This window comes from Nothoprocta perdicaria, unplaced genomic scaffold (assembly GCF_003342845.1).
Source record: "Nothoprocta perdicaria isolate Ctin4 unplaced genomic scaffold, notPer1 scaffold_97, whole genome shotgun sequence".
Lineage (NCBI taxonomy): Eukaryota > Metazoa > Chordata > Aves > Tinamiformes > Tinamidae > Nothoprocta > Nothoprocta perdicaria.
In genome coordinates this window covers 1,187,071-1,208,421 of record NW_020456276.1, presented here as the reverse complement: position 1 = coordinate 1,208,421, position 21,351 = coordinate 1,187,071, and the positions used below count along the sequence as shown (strand labels likewise).

Sequence of the window (21,351 nt, the reverse complement as noted above, 5' to 3'; positions counted from 1 at the left end):
TTCTCAGCTACACCTTAAGCAGCTGAAATGTTCATAATGAMTATAGCTCACTCTGAGAGCTGTTTAATTTAAAGTGGTTTTAGAATTTTCATTTTTTCACCAAGCATTAGTGCTTCCAAAAAACACCTTCGTGTGCACAATTCCTTTCAGAAGAACTGAAGTATTGATTTGACTTCATATGCCAGCCAAAGCAGGGAGAAAGTGTTAAATGCACCTGAGTTTAGGGGCTGTCTCCTAAATGTTCTTCTCATACCTTGTATCCAGTGCAACAGGAGCTGCAATTCCTCTCTAGCACCACYGGATGCCACTGTTAATTCTGCTGGAGATGGCTGGGATGAGAAGAGCGGTGCTGAAAATGCCATTTGTAGCAGAAAATAGAATCTGTCGTTAATAGAGCTCTATGAGAGCCCTGTCTCCACCCCTGTCCACAGGAAATCAGCATGAAACCATAACTCATGTWTACTTTGAAAGAAGTCAACTCAGACAGATTACATATACGTCAGTACAGAGGGTGGCAGAAGCAAACACAAGTCTTGTCCACCTTGCAAGGTTAAGACAGGACCTGGCTCAATGCTGGTGCCAGAACAGAGTTTCTCTATTGTCAAAGTGTGCTTGATAATGCAATTCTCCGTTTTAGCAGCAGCATTTCATAGGCTGGAGCAATTTGCCAAGGAAAATCTTAATCCAACAGTACCTGATCCATGGAAAAAAGCCTGTGCAGTAGCTCCCAAGCTTGCAGCAGCACCTCCAGCGCTGTCTCCATCCGGCACAGGGGCTGGAGCACGGGCCTCTAGGAACAGACAGGTTAGCATGAGCCTTATCACAGAGCTCGCTGCCCTGCACCTCTAACTTCCCCAGCAAAAACAGGCAAAAAGATGCGTAACTTTGTTAAAAATATTTATTTAAAAAAATACAATTGTTTTGCATGTCTGGTTGCACATAACTATTAACATATGATTGACTTGAATAATTTGCTACAATGCTTTTTTAAAGCCAGCTTGCATTATACAAAGCAAATCCCTCTGTCAGTTCTTACATAAAATAGTTTTCTTTAACTATTCCCACCCCTTTTTTAAAAAAGATTGCAATACATTGTTTTTTTTTTTTTTTGCACAAAAAATTGAAGCAATAGAAAAGTCACCTGATTTCTCAGGAAAGACCTTCATTATGTTTGAGTAACAACTGCCAAAAATGCCACTCTTTGAAAAGAGCATTTCATACTCTGAAGTGTCATTACAGTGCACCTCATCCAAAGTAAGCTTGGTAGCTTAGAACTTTGCCCTGCAAATTGTTGCCACACCTGAAATGCATTCAAATAACTGCATATTTGCTATAGTAAAGCTGATTTTTTTTCTTTTTTTTTTTTTTTTTTCAATATGCTATCAACATGCTGAAGGTCTTCCTAATATGTCACCTTGGAAGGTTAAATAAAAGCAAATTGAGTAACACCGAACAATTACGGAAAAACTTTGGCTATTTATGTACTTGCATTACATACCAGCGTTTTTTTAAACACAAGGGCATTAAGATACTCTGTATTATAGGTGTGTGCTCCAAAAACAAGATGTTAGGCTGAGAAGCTACTCTATCCCAGGCAGTGCACCAGCAAGGTCTAAGATTAGGGCTGTTTCTAAAAGACCATGTCTAGAATAAATCTCCAGTGTAGGAAGTCAGCAGACATTCTCTACCCCATACCAGAAATTTATTTCAGCTCTTGACTTGGCAGTATACATTAAATGCAATTCTGTTCTGGAAAGAGTGATTGAAAATGTTCTCTGCTGCCTTCAGTATAATTTTACAGAAAGGTCTGTTCAACTTACTTRCTGGAAAGTAAAACGGACTGTTGTTTCAGAGTTAAGGAGTAAGTTGACTGAAGTGATTGGTCTCAGTTCATCCTACATAAAGATGTCAGAGCTGCTGGAGGATTAAAAAAAGCCTGCAGACATCAGCTTAACTGAAAAATTCAATTGAGAGTAACAGGAAAAGCATCCAAAAGTCACTTTCCAAAACAGATGTGCACTTTTAAAAATAAAACAGAACAACAACTGCCCCATATTACCATTGCTGATTAGGTTGTTAAGTGCTCTATACCTTAATGTAAACTTCCCTGTCCTAAGTCTGGTGGGACATTAGACAAAAGCTGCAAGGAACAGGGGGTTAAATCCGATCCCTTGCAGGGCTCTGCTCCTGTTTCCAGCCCCTGGGCCCCGACACGAACCTGCCACCCCAAAACAGGCCCGCGAGTTCCCCAAGACAGGGGGTCCTGCTGGTCAATGATCCCTGTTGTTTCAGTTGTGCCTTAATTCCAGCTGTCCTAATATACGTTACAAAGAACAACCGATATTTGTATCCTTACTCTGCAAGTCACTAGAATTTGTCCATTTAGTCACCTCTATGATTAAGAATATATACTTCTCAGCTATAAAAACAGAGGGGGGAGGAGGGAGATAAGCATAAATGTGCTACTGTACTTATCACAAAACACTGTGACGTACATAAGGCCATCTGGTAACACTGCAACAGAATACAAACAAGATTTTTTTTAAAAGGGAGTTTCAGAATACAACTTTTTTTTTTTAAAAAACTACAATGAATAATCTCAACCCTGTTCACAGAGAATTAACATTAAAACTAGTACATCATATATATAAAACTGTGCAACTGAACAACAGCAGAACAAAAAAAAAAAAGAAAAAAAGAAAGGTCAACACAAGTCTCTAAAGCAGTTCCAAAGCCTGAAGAGTTAAGACATGCTAGCCAAAAAAACCACAACACATCTCAAGGAGCCTCGGGCAAACCCAGGTATTGTAACCCCCAGCACACACTAGGACCCATGCAGAGGCCGTCCACGAAGCCGTCCTGTGTTCATAGAATGAAGGAAAAAAGAAAATTAAAAAAAAATAAGAGTTTCCAGTTATTGGTGCAGCACTAGGGTGGTGCTGCTCTTGGGCTGGGCCGGGCTCCGACTCTCCTGCCCTGCTCTGCTCACAGTTCAAGCAGTGGCTCATGGCAAGAAGCAGCCCCCGGTTCCCAAAGGGTCAGAATTATCACGTTACAAAGCAAAAATGAAGAAGAAAGGACTTTTTTGAGATGAAAACCTTCTGCAATGCCTACCTAGAAGCACATGTTTGGGGAAAAAGAGAAAAAAAAAAMCRCCAAAATTTTTGTTCCATGAACATAAAACTAGTCAAAGATTAATTTAAGACACTTTTTTGGGGAAAGAAGTGGCATACAACAACGTCAAAGATGCATTTAAAAATAACCTTTGGCAAATAATTAGTCCACAAAGTGGTACAATGGATTGTACACCCCAACACCCCTGAACCCCCCCCAAAAACCCACAAGAACATGTGCAAAACATTCAAAAGTGGCAGCTGCATCCTGCATAGTGCAGTACCCGCCCCGGATACACGGTAGGCGCTGGCTGGCACTAGAACACGCTGAGCACAYGGGCTCACACGCGTGTGCAGCACACGCATGTGCGTATGACCGAGCTCACCCCACCTCCGTTAAGGGTATATATAAACCCCAAAGTTTTCAGCCATCAGAGGATGCTCTCTAGCACATCTATAGAATAGCTCCACAGTCAAAAATCTTCTACAAAAGTCTTTGGAGAGGGAGAGTAACTAAAAATCAGATCTAGTCAGTTCACTGTGGGTTTTTTTTTTTAGAATAATACATACAAAGCTTGCTACCCCAAAAGGGAAACACATTAGCATATACATTCAAGAGAAAACATAGGGCCCTGCCCTGCTTTCTTATCTTGCAAATCATATWTTTTTTTTTAATTAAAAAAAGTGTGGTCGTGGTCAGCAAAGCTGCGTCCTCTGAAAGGATGGACATTCTGCTGCAAACGTCCTTCCTTCTTTATTTGTTCTTTGCACAAAGGCAAAATGAGTGTAAAAGTTTAGGCTCCACTAGCCCCCCCAAAGCCAAAATTTACCCTTGCTGCTTTAGGTGGCCTCAAGAGACGGAACGAGGCAGAGGCTGCAGCACTTGGCAGTTCCACTATTGCATCCTTAGAGCTAAGAGCACGCTGCAGAGAAAGGGGTTGGGTTTATTCCACTAAAATATTTCCTCCTGCAGGAGCACCTTTTATAAAAGGCTGCTATGGTGTCAGTAACTGCTCGAACCAAGTGGGAGGCTTTCAGGCTGAGAACTGCCTAAACCAACCAGCACTGCAGTTTACATTTTAAGCTGCGTCTGCCAACCCCTGATTTCGGCAGATCAGCTGCAGCATTTCACGTGTTCATCACTACTCMACTCGGTGGGATGGCCAAAGGCTTCCCCATTAAGCACATTTGCTAATACTGTTCAGGCTAGAGAGCAGCCATTGCCATTTACTGTTTAATTGAATTCAATTACACCATTAAAATTCCTGTTTAGGCAAGACATACTTGACCTCGTTAAAAAAAACGCCCCAAATCAGCTTCAAAATGACGTGACTGCAATTCTAATGGATTATCAGCTGGCCTGCTGCGTGCACCGTCCTGTGGGGCTCAGGCTCTTTGCTATACCATGCTCTATAATTAAGATAAAATAAACTATCCATACTGAAGACCTCAGAGGTCAGAGAGTACGTGCATTTCTTACACGTGAGAACTAAGGAACAAAACAGAATGGAATTGCTGTGGCCTCCCAAAACGCAAACAGCAAGTTTTAAAATACCTGTCAACTTCGACGCTGTTCCTGAACTGCTGCTGTAGCATTTCCATTGCTGACAATGCCAAGATCACCTCTTGATACAACACTGAGATGCACCTTGTGAACAAGTATGCATTAAAAAAGGAAGAAGTTAAATTGTGTAACAGAACATGAGCACATAAAAAAAATTATATATGCTATAAAACAGGAGCAAAACCTAAAAGGGTATAGGAATCAAGCATGGAGAGCCCGCAGATTGTCAGAAYTGTAGGATTCTGCTAGAAAAATGCTACAGAAGTGGATCAGAACTCTGCATTTCAGTTCACCTGAGAAACTGCATCAATGGGATAGTCTGGTTCTTTGCACCGAGCTCAATTTGCAAGAGTTCTTGCATCAAAGCTGAAACCAGGCGGGAGCCTTCCTACGTTAGATGGCTGCATTTTTAAAAGCTGCGTAAATGGATATACACCCAGAAGCGGCCTTCACGGGGTTAAAATGAACACTATACAAAATAAAACCAACCCATTTGCTAGATATCTGAACTTGAAAATATATCGAAAGGTGAAATTATCCTAGACAAACCACCGAACAAAGTCTTTAAGAGCATAACTCACGTGCCACTGCATGGAGAGTGACGTCTCCAGACCCAAAGTGAATACAAAGAATGCTCAAATTCAAGGAATTTCTGTATCTCCTGACCTACTGCAACAGGCAACTTCAGGGTGCCAAAGCACAGGAAAACATTCAGCAGACACCGCTGAAGACCAGTCTTCTGAAACAAGGGTCCAGGCTTAGCTGAGGGGAGGGAAAAGACTTCCCTCCGTCATCCCCATTGCTAGGTTTACATTCCCTGGAAACAGGTAGAGRCAAAACAAGCTATGGTTTTATAACCATAGGTTTTTAGTAACTCATTTCTTCCTTTCATGGGTGGCCTTTGCTAGCAGCATGCGTTGCTAGTGGCGCCCTGCAGGTCAGGAGCTGAAGGAAAGCCAGACGTGGCACAGGGGGCAAGAGCAGCACAAGGTTTTTGGCCCCGTGCTACTATCACAAAGCAGCAGCAACAGGGAAAAGAGGCTTCCAGAAGCAGGACAGATGTGCAGCTTCGTGCTCATCCAGGCTAATTCTATCAGCTGTGCATTAACCATTGCAATGCAAAAACACATGAGCATTTGAGAACAGCTACGTCAGCAACGTGAATTTTAATATAATAAAATGTTTCGGTAATGCTGCACTATTAATTGCTTTAAACCAACATGGTATAATACTCCTATACAAACAGCCTACACGGCAACTAAAAAAGTCTGTATTAACCCCTACCTTCCCTATGCTGTATTAAAAAACAAGCTGCAACAAGCTGCAAAATACTCCGAACGGAGCTGGATTTGCTAACCCTGCTCCAAGGAATGCAGAACGGCGCTGTGCTCCGTCGGGAATGCGCCGATTCCAAAACGCTGGCAGTTGGGTACTGGTTAAATGTGCGTTTAATGAGATGGCATCACCCTAAGCAACCTGGAGAAAAGGGGAGCAAGCATGTCAGCTCGCTTACCCCTCCAACCTGCTTTGCCAACTGCCTCCTGAGGTTATAATCCTATGTGGGGCTTTTATTTTCCTAGGCAAGTGCTTAAGAAACAAAAATAATCACCTTGCAGTGCTACCTGTCAGGAGGTTGGGCATTATCGGATTGAAACCAACACATCCAGGCTGCATTTATTTCCATATTAATTTCCTCTGAAGAAGGTATTCCTAAAGAAAAGATGAACGTGCCTCTCATCAGCCACCTATGGCAGTGCAATCTTAGGAAAATCCTTGGAGAAGAAGAGCATGACACGAGGCCAAGCCAAACTGAAAAGCTACATCAGCATTTGGTTCTCTTGCATACCTATACTCAAAGTGATACAGTCTACAAAACCATTAAGTGCACGTGTGCACATCCACAACTTTTAAGCAAATAAACGTGGCTTTTCTCCAAAGGGTACAAGGAAAGGGAAGCAATTAAATTGCAAGTCTTTAGTGCTCATTAATTATTTTTAAATTCTAATCCTAGTCTGCGATGTTGCTGTCGGGTCCACACACTCAGTGGGAATAAAATCGGCCAACCTAACACAACCATTGAAAGTGCCGCTATTTATATAGAGCTATATATAATTTCTAGAGCACACTCATCAACTCTCATGCAAACCAGAAAATTCCAATGCCTGCTCTTAATCATGACCTGCAGCTTTCTTCCTGCATTAAGAAAATAAAAAAAAAAAAGTCAATATTGCACATTGTCATTTAAGAGCCACCGGCACGGGAACTGTATCCTCTCTGATTAAAACAGGCATCGGGATTATGCCTCGGACTTAAGCCAGCGGGAAGACAGTTCATTACATGAGCTAACTCCCTGCAGCCTCTGCCTAGAGCCAGGCACGTGCTTTTCTCCAGCCTCCCTCGGGACACGGGGCTTTCTGCGTGAACGGTGCCCTCAAGTGACACCGTTGCGCCCAGCCATCGAGCCCAAAAACGCACCCTTTGGTTGGTATATGTCACTGCTAGAATACAGAGCGGTAAATTGAGGGCATCGCCACACATGAGCATTAAAGTGAATCCAGAATCTGCAGGAGTGGCAGAGGGAAAACTCCCAAAAGTCGAGCTCACCATGGACCTGTGGGATGGGTGGACCAGAGAGAAGCACAACGCTGTAACAGTGCAACGCCAGCTCTCCCTGCTCCGAGGGCACAACCTTGCTCTGCTCAATAAACCTCAGTCTAAGACAGGAYGTCAAAGCAAAGAGATGGTCGCTGGTTTCTAGTGGACATTTTATGCCAAAGATTATCCTGCACCACCAGCTCCACGTACGGATGTGAGTAGCAAACAGAAGCTGCTGCCTGACAGCAGATGGCTACAGCGGAAGGACACACGGCCCAGTGCCAACAGACCACGACAGCCACTCTCCAAGGGCTGGGAGAAGAGAAACCCTTCTCTTTCATTCCTCAGTTCTCTTAAAAGGCCTCCTGAGGTTCTAAAAATCTATGTACAAACTTAATTTCGTCAGTGTTTCAAATGGCTCTGGAAACTAAACTCGTACTAACCCATACACATAAAGCCACCAAGAAAAATAAGCAAGCACAAATTTACAGTAAGGTTGATATAGTGTGACACCTCTCAACTATCTGTACACACTAGGCCTAACCTTTTCAGGGTCTCAGCTCCTGCTCAAATAACGAAAAGCAATAGATTTAAAGCAAAACTTGGGGGTAAGTGCTGGGAGAAAAGGAGCTTTTCCACTTCAAGTGTCTCAACTGTGGGAAASGAGCAGTAACGTTAATGCTCGGCTGTTAGTGTTCTCACCCACCGCTTGGGTCTGAAGCTCTAGCATCAGGCAGCAACCTCACCGAGTACAAACACACCCTCGATCCTCACGTAAAATCCATCGTGCTGCTAATTTGCTAGCAGTCAAATCACAGGCTTTCTAACAGATTGCTGTCAAAAGAAATGYTTGGACTGGAGCATTCAATCGATCCGAGAAGTGAAAGGAACCAACCCCGCCATCCGCTTGTGTCCTTGCCGAAGGGAGGGCAGGGAAGCCTCCAGCCCCTTTCTTGGAGAGGTTTGCATGCAATGCTGTTCAAAAACAAATGTCTGTATCTCAGTAACACCGTCGCTGAGTTTTTTCCTTGAAAATTGCTCCCTGCAAAAAGACAAGAGGTTTTTACAGCAGATAAGACGCGAGCTGTTTCGTTGCTGCCCAAGTTTCTCAGGCCCCAAGGCAAAGCCGAGTGCTCACACCCCTTTCCCCAGCATTTCCTGGAATGTCAGCTTCAATCACACTTAGATTTCTTCTTGCCAAGCACAGGAAGCAGAAGAACAGAGGGTTTTCCAAGAGTCGAAGAGAAAAGACTTCTCTGATACCTTTTACTGCAGTCAGTGCAGACTCAGCTACTGCAACACAAAGTGAAATTCCCTTTACCCATAGCGAAGTCTTCCAAACCAGGAGGGAAGAGAAGAGACTGGAGCTCTGGGCTCCTATTAAGGCGTTTGCATATACATTCCCGATTTGGGTCTTCAGAACAGGGAATTTCGCAAAAAAAAAAAAGGCATTTTACAATTGGGAATGGCAGAAACTATGACTGTTGATAATCTCTGTGGAATTATAAATTGCTCATTTAAAAAAACACGGTTAAATATAAGTGTCATAATCTTTCCCTTGCTCGCCAATATGTCCTTTCCATGAGTTCGTGTGCTATGTCTTCTGAAGATCTGGGGAAAATGGCCCAGGGGTAGAGGGTCCATCCAGTCCAGACAGAGTAAACGGCCCATGACTGTTCAGCACTGATGGAAACTAAGAGACAAAAGAAATGATTAACAAAAAGGGCATTTTAATTTACTGTTCCTCTCATACCTGTGTCTATAAAAGCTCCCCCACAACAAAAGACCAAAATGCTTTCAAGGAATCTCCCGGGCTTCCTCCAGTGATGGACTGTTGAAGTGCCAGGGTGTCACCGACTGTAGTGACAGCCGATCCGGCTGTAGTGCCGAGTACTGCTGTGCACAGAGAGGATCAGAGTCTGCAACCCCTGCACTCACCATGGGCTATATCCTGAACTAGTTTGATTCCTACTTGGCGATTTTAATACCTGTTCTCGGAAACACCGCTTTTAAATTGTTCCTCGATTCCTTATCAGCTATTACAGAGAAAGAGATCCCGTGGATTTTCAGACCTCCTTGTTAAACCCCTGTTCTGACTGTACATATAAGCTACTSCCTTCATCTCCATGGAGATGACAGATATAAACCCAAAAGACAATTTAAATTTCATCCTCTAAGCATTATCAGGCAGTATATACAGSTATTCTAGCTCCAAAGGGGAAGGARAAGCATCACCAATTACAACTTGAGGAMCTTAAAAACATGCATTACTTAAATGAAAATATGCATCAAAAACCATGAAGCTGAGAATTTCCAAACAGCAGAAGAGAGCAAACTATGAAGATCATGCAAAACTGTGCTACATGTTGCTACAGCAATCACACAGATGCAAAATCTCCCTCCCATTAATAGCAGTGAGACTTAATTAATGTGCTTCAGCAGAAGAAGCTGTAACAAACTGTTACAGGACTCCGTGGAGAGCATCAAATTCCATTTCTGGTAAAGTCTCAACCAAGAATGGGACAGGAAGGCTTTTTTTTTTTTTTTTTCAGGAGGGACAGACCTAAAAAAATTCCTTCTCTAATTCCAACTACCATTGGAACTACCATTGGAATACAACTACCATTAATTTAAGTGTGTGGCCCTGTGGCAGGGCCTGGCTGAGCGTGGCTTACCTGGAAGAGGGTATTAGCACCTTGCAACCTGGCAGGACTGAGAGGAGCAACCGGGCTCAGAGTACTCCAGAAGTGAATGCTGGAGAGCAAGGGGCTGGGCGTCAGCAGGATGGGAGTCTGCAAGGGAACAAAGAAGGTCAGCCACAAGTTAAACCTCCTGCATATGTAAATCCAGGCACAATAATCCAGCTCCTACAGCTGCATAGGGCTAGATCCGAGCCGTTCCTCCCTCCAAGCCCACAGGAGCACCAATCCTCCTGCCTCCCTTCCCCGTTCTTAGCAATTGGCCCCATTTTCCCAGCAGCTGCCAATTCCTGCTGCAACTTACAGCAAACCAGGCGCAGGCAATTCAGTGTGCAACACCTGTAAGAGGTTTGGGAAAACTCCATTTATGAGTTTAAAATTAGCAGGCACTGGGCGTACAGGTGACCTGAGTGACACCAAATGTCAGCTACAACTAAAGAAAGTTGCATCCAACCTCTGCAACCACTGGATTTTCCAGGTTCCCCTGCCAAATACTCTAAAGGGTGCCAAAAAAGTAGCTACGCTTGAGGTTTTTTCCTGTCTTTAGCTGTTTTGGTCTTCAATCAGCAGTTTCCCTACGGTTTCCTTCCAACTGCAGCTTATTAAAGGAAAGAGATTAAATATATACAGAACGATATACCAGCCTAGCCCTATGCGTTTCTCTTCCAAATCTCCCATGAGGAACGAAAGCCTTTCCTTTCCACACAGTGATAACACCCCAGTTAGGCAGCCATCCACATGACTTTTAGTCACAACACTCTGTCTTAAGCAAATAGCTACTAAATCAAATTAAAAACCACCGTTAAAAGAAACCTCAGTGGCTCTCTGTTTATTTTTAAACCATTTTCACAATCAGCCTGAAAGACAGGGAAAGATTTTAGGATTTTTAAAGAAATTCCTTTCAATCTGGGAAGCTTTACCAGGAAGATCCTGGTGCTGGTTTGGGGCGTGCTCCCCATATGCTAAGCTTGYACAGGCACGTAAAGGTGAAACGTATAGGCACACTTTAGGGTTAAAGTTAATGTTGATTACAAATGTTTTGGAACAACCTTCTGTTTTACAGAAAAAGGCCGTGATACCCTGATACATCCTGATTTCAGAACTCCAAATATAATCTACTGGCTATTTTTCCACTTCTACTCTACTGTTTTTAAATATAACCACTATTATTACCTAATAAAAAAGGAAGGTTAAGAAGGGGATTAGGTTACCTGAGAGAAAAGTGCTGGAGTAAGAGAAGCAGTTGGGAGAGAAGGGCTCAGTATCCCCAGCGGGCTTGGATCACTGCCTGTAATGACCAGAGTGGGAGCCAACTCCAGCCCTTTGGGTTTTTTAGATCTGGAGAGGTGATTGGCAAATTCCTTCTCCAGCACGGAGGAATCCTGCTCTTTGGGCTCTGGGGATTGGTGCTGAAGGCTCTGAGCCTGTTCCAGCTGCTGAGAAGCCACTGACTCTATGTCCGTGTCAATGTCCAGGTCAGGGTTAGAGCTCAAGGGTGGCGAAGGAGGTGTAGAAGGAACTTGCAGAGYGGGAGAAACCGAGGACACGGGGGGAGTTGGGGTGAAGCTGGTGGTTAAGTTTGGCAAAGGTGCTGGAGCTTCGGGGACAGTTAACTTGGGTAAAACAAGAGTCTCCAAGGTCTGCAGAGCTTCTTCTGATGCCACTGGAAGAGAGGATGCAGCTGAAGTGGCAGAAGCAGCTGAAGTGATGGAGACTGTTGAAGTGGCAGAGACCAGGGGGAMAGACGAAGGCTTCTTGGAGGGCATGGTTACAAACTTGATGACGGATGGGGTCGGGTCCTGAGCGGGTTTCTTCTCCACCAGTTTCTCAGCTGGATTCTCAATCTTGATGGACCTGAAGAGTTTCACGCTGGAAGAGTTCAGGGAGTTGAGAGTGAAAGAGGAGTACAAGCCTGAGTGGATGTAGTCATTGCGGCTGGAGGATTTCCCACAGGACTGGGACTTCTCCTTCCCACAGTTTTCCACGTCCTTTGGAGCGCTGCTGACTTCTGCAAAACCAGCCAATTCAGGGTCTCCTTCTATACGGCCCACCACGAGCGGGTCCATGTTTAAAATCTCCGGATAGGAAACAAACTTGTACACAAACTTCTTACCATTCACTTTTTTAATGATATTCTGTGGGTAAGAAGATAAATATTTTTATTCCTCCTGCAGCTTAATTTTCACGATATAAACATTGCCTAAAATAGACCAAGGAACTAGATGGCCAGATAGCCTGTACCCTTTAATCAAAAACCACATTTTTTTTTTTTTTAACATACACTGGATTCTTGAAGCAGGTGAGTTTAACTTGACCTTAAATATACAAATGAGTCTTAAAGCTGAAAAACAATTCTGTTTAAAATATTTTCAAAGATCACATAAAAAGCAAAACACATTCCATTTCTTGCATCCAAGTCACTCATCTAGGTACAATAAATATAATCTTACTTACACGCAAGAGAACCTGCAGGATTAAGGCTTACAGGTCTGCTGGACTGAGGCCTAATCAGATCAATCCAACCCTATTCTTAATGAAACGACACTAAAAGAAAACAAATAGCTGTGCCAGTCAGCAAAATGTAGGCTAATCGGCAATTTCAAAGCCGCACGGAGCACCTATCAAACCTCCTTTGTCCTTAACTGATATGTGACATGCAATTTCAACTAAAAAGATTCTTACTTGTTGCACAATTGTTATCACTACAACTTCTCCATACAAAGTCAGATTAAAGACACTCTGCTCCCCCATAATGAACCCCAAGCAGCACTACCACCTGCTACAAGCTGACAGCTTCCTCGGAAACCGTGTTTTGTTTTCTTATCTCGCACACCCACACAGTAACAGTTGTGGGATAAACGGCTCCAGGAGAGGCTATTGAAACGAAGGTAACAATCCCACTTTGTAATTCCAGTTCAGCTCCTCGACGTTACCTGGACGYTAACGAAAGGCTCACACAAGTTGTCAGAAGACACTTGCTAAACAAGAGAAGTGTCTCGCTCAGCTTGGCCAAATCCACTACCCACAGTATAGGTGCAYGTCTGAATACAATGAGGAAATGCAGAAGATTTTGGGGCTGCCTCCCTGGGAATCCATATTTTGAGAGCCTTTTTGCAGAGCCAGTTACAGTAAAGATCTCAAGATGGTGCAATATTGACCATTTTGATTTTATTTTCTTACTTGTGCTGGCAAGTTCAGGATTTTAACCCTTGCAAGGCCACGTACATTTGGAAAGGGAGTAGAAGAGAGATTATTATTCACAGGAAGGCTCCTGTTAGCAAAGACATAAAGAAAAAGAGGCAACATTTTGCAGAAAGTTACCTAGAGCCTTATAAAACTCTGGCTGGGCAGGAACCAGGTGCAAATTAAGCTGAACTAAACATAACAAAACGTAAACCAGCACACCTCACCGAAGCCTGGGGGACAGAAGTGACACCTATCTCCTTGAGGAGAATGGAAAAGGAAGCAAAGCTCATTATGCAGAAGCTGGTAAGAGGGATAAGGCTTGGAGGTGGATTTATGGGCTCGGTTACCTTCACGTAATAGTATCTGAGAGCACGGCTGAGTTTATCATAGTTCATACTGGGCTTGTTCTTGCGGATTCCCCAGAGTCTGGCCACCTCCTCTGCCTGCAGCAGCTTGAACTCCCCGTCGTTGGAGGTCCAACAGATGATGTTCTTGTTCTGAGGCTCTTGGAGGAGCTGGAGGAGGAACTGCCACAGGGTGATAGCACTGTCCATAGCAGGAAGCTGCAATTCAGAAAGGCAGATAAGAAGCAACGCGTTAGGAATTGCACATTTTCTTCGTCTCCCTAGAAGGTGCTAAGGGAGCAGCGATGTTATTTCCAAAGGCAGCAGGAGTAAAAATTATTAGTCACCAGTCGTGAAAGATGTTCCCTGCAGAACAGGGAGGCTGAGAGCCAACTGCTGTCGTCTCCTCCCACATGTCAGTCCTTTTCACATAGGTTATATTTAGCCTCATTTAACTAAATCAGGTCACTTTGGGTAAGTTGCAATGAGTCACTATTCAAAAAAGCCAACTTCTAAGTTGCTCCATGTTCACCCATTCTGACTTGCGCTGCTTTATGAGAAACAGCTCAGGGGCACCTGCTTAAACCCAAACCCCACTCGCTGCCTCCTCATTTCCTTACCTGCACCCACCTCCACCATCAGTGTCTTTACAAGAAAATGAATAGCAGGCTGAAGAACTGTTTAAGCCATAGGCAGACCCAAACAGCAAGAATACAATCAATTTTTCCTTCAATATTCATATTTCTACTGCCTCTTTATAAGAGGTCCTCTCAACCCACTGTATCAACCTCCAGTCTCCTCTTATTCAAATAGTGGTTTTTGGACTTCATCCTTGCTTTTTCTAAGAGAATATGTAAGAAAGTTTAACAAAAAAAAAATCTATTTCTGATCTATTTCTCACGAGAGATATTTGTTCCCCAATCACATCTGACTGCATAAGACACTACCACAGTGGATGTTTTTTGGTAGAACAGTTAAGTGATTTTGTCTGCACAACAAGAGTTGTATAAGCTGCAGTGTGATTTAAATCAAGTTATATTAATGCAATGTCCTACATGGATCATCTTATTCCAGAACAGAATGCCTTCTCTCACTATAATTGAAACTCCTTCCGATGAAATAAAAGCAGAATCAGCCACTTTGCAGTAGGAACCTTCACACTCATGACATTCTGGTACACGCTAGATCCTTCCCATAGAGACCAAACTCAACAAAGGCAACCCTAAAGACTACAGGGGCTTCCACCCAGGTAGCCAAGAGGACCAAATGCTGCTCCCAAGCATCTTCTCCAAAGCAGACCCGCAAGGTAAGTTCAAGATTCAGGCAGCACTGCCAGTTYGTACTTTGTTCCCCAAGCCTTTTATTTCAATCCCATTACTGCCCAGCACTTATCCACCAGAAGACAGCCCTATATAAGGAAGAGAACAGTCTACGTGTCAGAGCTTCAGAATCTAGTCGGCCCTGTAAAAGGATTACTGCTGCTGACAGTGTACACAGGAGGCCACATTCTTTTTTAAATAAGGTGCCCTAGGGCAGGTACTTTTTGCAGGCAGAGCCCAGTTCTTTCAAGCTATTTTTGCRAATACCTGCCTAATGGCACCTACGTGACTGCAGCGGGCTGCTGCATTGATCAAGCCCGTTAAATTGCTGCAATTAGAAGGAACAATCTCAAAATGAAGGACACCCACTCCACCGCGTTACACTGGCCTAAGGTGCTTTCCTGGTTAATTAYGGCACGCGCGCAGCTCCGCGCTTGCCCAAATTAATTGCTCAGTACTCTAAGAAAACAGCAGCTGCTGAGCTCGGGCCTGGAGACTCCTCTTGCGGCACTGGGATTGTGCAGCCCCATGGGAAAACTGCAGGGCTTTTGAGGCAGGGAATTGAGTTAAAACCTTTCCGGGACTTCTCCGACGTGTGCTGCCCAGGTGCGGGGAGGACCACGCACGCTGCGGGGCATCCTCATCCATCAGGATGCTGCCCTCGCCACTGGGCAAGCGCAGGGAGCTGATTCTGCTGCTCTGCAGAGCTGTCAGAGCTGCCGTGGGTGCTACAGGAGAGGAAACCGCGTGGCGAAGCCGAGTGATTATTCCCACGCTGCATTTATATACGGCAGCTTCAGAACCCCCCCGCGGCGCCGCATGCTGCAATGGGAGGCAGGCGCACAGGATTAGATCAGTTGAAAACCTGGAGAGCAGCAAAGCCTTTGTTTTTCCTAGAGATCCGTGCAGCTCTCGTCCCAGAATTTAAACGCTGTCACTCCACAAGAATGTTTCCCCTTAGCAAGAGGCACCTCAGCATTGTCAAGTCAAAGCTCTCCAACCTCTACTGCGGACAAGTCCCCGTGCCTACGTTCTGGCTATCCCTGCACCAAGTTAGGGATACCTGATGCTGCTCAGCAGTACCAAGTACAGCTGGAGCGGCTGAAGCTACTCAATAAATTACAGATTAAAATGAAAAGAAATAACCAACCCGTTCTTCACGAAGAGCTATGTTGTTCCAAGCAGTATTCACTAAAATAGTAGAGTGGTTCCTCCTTAATGAGTTTGGAGTGCCTGGATCTCTAAGACTGTAGCTCTCTGCCTGGAAGAAGGTTCCCAGYGGCTGACAGGACTCTACTGGGATGATCAAACTCCCAGTGGCGTTTCCAGAATGCAGAGGCTTTAGGGGTGTCATGATTCCTCCCATCATTTACACCAACTGCCCCTCAGCAGGATAAAGTCTCACACTGGACACGTTAACAACRGGAAAGAGAAATTCTGCTTAACTTGTTGCAAAACATGAGCAAAGAGCAGTGCTGAGCTGTTAAGATTCTGGTTACATTGACTACGAGGAGAATGGCTATTTCTTACAGTGAAAGATTTATTTATTGCACACATCTACAAGAAACAGCAGAGATACTTTGGGATAGCAAGGAAAACAAGGGAGTTCAGTCTTTCTGAAGATTATATACACATGTACAGACAAAAGGCCAGAAAACAACCAAAACTGGCCCAAATATATATATATATAAAATATACACATATATATAGGAACACAGGTGGATCTTGCTGCTGCTGAGTTCAGGAGCAATCTGTAACTGGGAATGAACAGTATGTATACGGCACGCAATGTTGTACTATGACTGAAGATCACTGCATTTAATGTTTTTATTTAGCGTGCTTGGGCATTGCATAAAAATGCATCAAAGAATCATTGCTTCTTGGGAAGCAGCAGGAAAAAAAAGCACATCCCGCACAAGATGTCAAATTAAAACCGGTACAGCCGAGGTGCAGCCACAGAAAAACACTCAGGAAAATATCTGTGTAACGTGCTAGAAGTCTGGGCCTTCTTCAGCACCTGGGGCAGGAAAAGGCCTTTCATGAGAAGACCTTGCGACCTCATGCAGAGCAATCTCTGCACCCTGCGTTTGTTATCCTGGTTTTGAGACTGCGTTTGGCAGCCCGTGTGGGGGGACCAGCTGTCTTGTGCTGGTAGCAGAGCCCTTTTAAGGGCCCACGTACTCCARTGTCCTCCTCTCTGCGCGAGTATGGAAGGATCGAGCAGATCCTCCAGGCCCTTCTGGCCCAACCTGCAGCCACAGCAAAAGCAACAGCAAAAAGCTGCTCCTCACAGAAGCTAAAAGAAACGAGGAGGAGGAGGAGAAGCCACAAGGCCTCTCCCGTTCCACGCCGACACGCCGTTACTTCTGTCATCCTTGCAAATAGCATTTCATCTGCTTCCAAATCCATGGTTCCCTTCAAAAAAAGGGCATCAATCTGCGAGCAAAGCTCCCTGTCAGCACAAAAAGCCCAGCACTTTGCCTGCTTTTTCCTCAAGATGAATATGCCAATAATTGCAGCACGCCGCTGAGAGCGATCCTTTTTTTGCTGAATTTTGTTTTTCTTACGAGAGCCTGCGGAGCAGGAGAAAGGTCCCACTTGAGAAGACAATGAAGGAATTAGAGGAGCAGGGCTGCCCTTTGGGAAAACGGCCTTTCCTCTTCTGCATCGCTCGAGTGTACGGAAAAAAACACTTGCTGGAGGCAGAGGGCAGTTATACTTTGTAATGAGTATGCTAAAATAGAGCACTATTATTGTCTTGAGATCTTCCCTGACGCCTACGGATGACCCCTTGAAGAACAGAGAGCGCCTGACAGCGCTTGGCTGCAGTATCCAAATACAAGCGCTGCAAACCCGGGCCTTCTCGTGCTGCTGCAGCTTTGCTCAAGGGCTCACAGAGCCCGGAGCTTGCAAAAACCCAGAGCACGAGATAGGCATCTCTGTCACAAAAAGCTTCGTGGATACAAAAAGCTTCTTTTGGACTGCAGAGCGTCGAGGCTCTGCACATCTTTTGCGGAAGGAAGTCGAACTCCTGCAAGGCAAATGGGAGAAACGGCTTCCCAAGCGGCACGTGGGAACRGCGACAACCTACAGCTGCTGTGCAAAGCACCCTGAGGCCTCCAGCCCTTTGAGGAGATGCAGAAAGGGACCCCTCAACGTGTCCCCCTAAGGCACGAGCCAACCAGCCCCAGAGGTGGAAAGCGGCAGGATCCCAGGGCTTCAGCCCTATCCCTCCGTGCAAGGTCTTCCAGGGGCTTCCTGCAGCCCTGGGAAGCGCCTGCGGTCTCTGTCACCTTTATTCCTCCTAACGGCCTCCAATGGCTTCTCCGGATGGCCTGGAAAAGCCCAGGCGGGTCTGTGAGCTCCTCRGGGCTCCACAGAGATGCAGGGATGGTGCAGGGCACAGGGAAGGGAAGGCTGTCACGTTGCTGGTACATGACGGGGGAACACGGCACAGCAAGCCCTCACTGGGACACTTCAGGCTGCCCAGATATTCACACAGAAGGGACATCTCAAAAGACAACTTTGCAAGCAGCAGAGAGCACCAGATGGTAGCACCACTGAAGACCCTGCTTGAGGACCGCCAGAAACAAACTCCCCTCCATGTACAAATACACCAACCTCAAAGCAAAAAACAACCCACCAAAAGGCAAGAGTCCTCCTTTCTTCCTAGAGTGCTTATTTTAAAATAAATGCTTCTGTTTTAAGCAGGTTGGGACCAGCAGCAATAACTTCGAGATGGGCTTGGGGCCTCATGCTTAAAGCTGCAAGTGAGACACGCAGCAGGGCACCAGATGAGCAAATCAGGTCTACAGGCAATTAGAAAAGCCTCAGTTGCTAGGACTTTATTGGGCTCGCACAGAACTATTCCTGGGGCTTTTAAATAGATTAAGATGGCCACGGTGTATGAGCAGAAGGAATTCGGAGACATGAACTCCTGTTACATTGTGCAATACCCCCGCGTAGACAAGGCCTTGGAGAGCTGTTCCAGGAAAAAAAAAAAGCAACACGGAATAATTTAGATGGAAARAGATGTTTGGAAGTCACGAGGCCCAGTTCCCTGCTCAACCTGGACGAACTTGAAAGTTGGACCAGGTTGCTCAGTACCTTGTCTAGTTAACAAATCAATAAATTGCTGCTCTCTTCCCCCCATTCCTCCTAAAAAAGGAGGAAAGCAGGAAAGAAAATGGCCAATTTCAGTTGTATTTTAATGAAGAGAAGGAGCTGCAATATGTTGTTACTGATGAAGCATCTAATTAAATGGTTATCAACATACAACTAAGGAATAATTTAATTAGTACAGCACCTAAAATATCCCATTGCTAATAAATTTATCAGAAAACTCTTTCAAGCTCCCAAGTGACTCACTGGAACTAGTACTTTTAGCATTTTATCAATTTKGCTTTGTTTTACAGAGAACCTGTGGCCCAGCTCATACTAAACCCACCGTYCAGAGCTACAGACACACTCCGGTGCAGTGGAAAGCAAACAAAGAACTACAGGATTTAGATCTTTTCCAAAAAGCCTGTTTTATGATAAGATGAAGCTACTATTCACATGGAATTGAACTGCAGATCCAAACTCCTGCATCTGCCACATTACTATCAAAAATCCCAACACTGGCAGCTTCCTAAGACGCATTTAAATTGCACTTTCTCTAATAAATACCCAAATCAGGTAGGAATGGGAGTGGGACATCCTAGACTCCATCAAACTCAAGTCTTCCTCTTGGCTCTGCTCTTTGCTGCACTCTTGTTTCCAAGCCAGGCCGGAAAAATCAGCTTGTTCTGAAAGAGAAACTCTGGTTATCGAGGCAGGAAGTTCCTGGGAAGGAAATGCTGAAGGATGTCCTCGTGATAAGAGCTGCTCCAGAGTTTTCACTGCTTAATCCTTCTCCAGGTCTGACAGTTGTATTTATGCAAAGCAAATGTCACCAAAAGTTTGGTGTTCTTGGCTCAAAAATTAAGCTGCCGAGTATACATGAAATTAAGATGTTTGCAAATATTTTGGGCTTGCGGAGCAGTTTGTTCCATCTTTTTAATTCCCACCTAAAAAATAAGCCTTTCCTGTTCTGCTTTCTTGTTTGCTAATACTCTCTGCTTCCAGACTCCTAAGAAAACCTCTATGTCAGTGAGCAAGCAATGGAAATCGAGCCGCYGGGGACACCAAGAGCAGTGGAATTCCCAGCCAAGCTAGGGAAGAGGATCACTGCGTTGGCTGCGGTGCCAAAGAGACGTTTTTAAACCTCGTTACCTAGACAAAGGCACCCGGCTCGTTAAGGAGCCCGGTTTTGGCGAGCACACCCTGCCATTCAAAAATGTTCTAACCTGTTGGAACACGGCTACAAAGGCGACTTCCAAACAGAGGCCGCGTGTTTCCTGAGGCTGCTGCAGCCATCCCACTCCTCCGGCCCTGCGGATAACTGCATCCCTGCTCTGCCTCGCTGGGATCCACCTGGACCTTTTCCTTTCCTGCGACGGTTGGATGACAGCCTGAAGGGAAGCAGCACGGAAGCCTCGGGACAAGYGGAGGGAAGAGCAAACTAAAAGCAAATGATCCCTTGATCATTTCCTTGATGGGTTGCTAACACTGCTGTAAATTTTCCTGAATAAACCATAAAATCCTTATTTCCATAGAAGCTYCTCTTCAAGCAAATCACGCTTGCTGCCTCCTTATCTGCCGTGCAAGGGGCTGAGGGGAATGTTTACCAGGAGCAGGAGGGATCGGGATCGGCTTCGCTAGGCAYAATATACATGCTGAAAGTCAAAGCATCCTCGTTTATCCACAGCGGTCAGGTCTCCRCAACGCGCCCCGGCACCAGTCTCAAACAAAAGCTTTAACGTTTTATGCCGACCCTAACTTTATTACGAAAAGGAAGTCTCATTTAAGACGGAAAAGGTTTCCTCTAATCATGTTTATAGTACACTCAGCCGGGTTGCTATGACGATGGAACAACTATTCCCTACAAACAGGCACTAAGCCCCTAAAAATAAACAGGCCGGCGAAAATCACGAACACGCAGCCTCGTCGGGAAGGCTGCGCTCGGCGCAGGCACCRCGTTCAGCGGGAGCACGAGGAAGACCAAGACGTTCCAAGCACTCGGTCCTGCTCCCAGCAAGCGGGGCACCCCCCTCACAGCGRCTCCTGCCCGGGGGCTACTGCTTAAAAACAAAGCAGGGAAAACAGAGCCCCAGGAGGAATCCAGCCAGGCGGCCAGCGGGACCACAGGGATGATGGTTTTTGCACAGAATAACTTGCAATAAGTATCGTATAAGTGAAGCATATGCATATCTTACATATATTTGTGCATGGGAGGGCCTCCACGCATGCGAAAAGGAACATAACGGCCGGTTATATTTTTGCACCGCGTTTGCATGCTTTCCGGGAGGATTTGCATGCTCGCTCCACGCATTCCTTCCCCGCTGCGGGCCGGCRGCCGCCTCTGCCGCGGAGGGAGCGGTGTGCGGAGAGCCAAAAAAGAGAAAATTGGAATAAAAAACGGCAGAATCGGGATGAAAAATAATAAATAAA

At 45.1% G+C, this 21,351-nt stretch overlaps 1 protein-coding gene across 1 annotated transcript; it reads right to left on the bottom strand.

Moving 5' to 3' along the window:
* Window positions 1–2,895: 2,895 nt before the first annotated feature.
* ELK4 (ELK4, ETS transcription factor) lies at window positions 2,896–13,715 on the bottom strand. Its single transcript, XM_026053147.1, has 4 exons — window positions 13,505–13,715; window positions 11,183–12,106; window positions 9,948–10,064; window positions 2,896–8,965 (listed from the first exon to the last, which is right to left on the bottom strand). The coding sequence occupies exons 1-4, from the start codon at window positions 13,709–13,711 to the stop codon at window positions 8,867–8,869; spliced, it is 1,347 nt and encodes a 448-aa protein (XP_025908932.1). The 5' UTR covers window positions 13,712–13,715; the 3' UTR covers window positions 2,896–8,866.
* Between the last annotated feature and the right edge of the window lie 7,636 nt (window positions 13,716–21,351).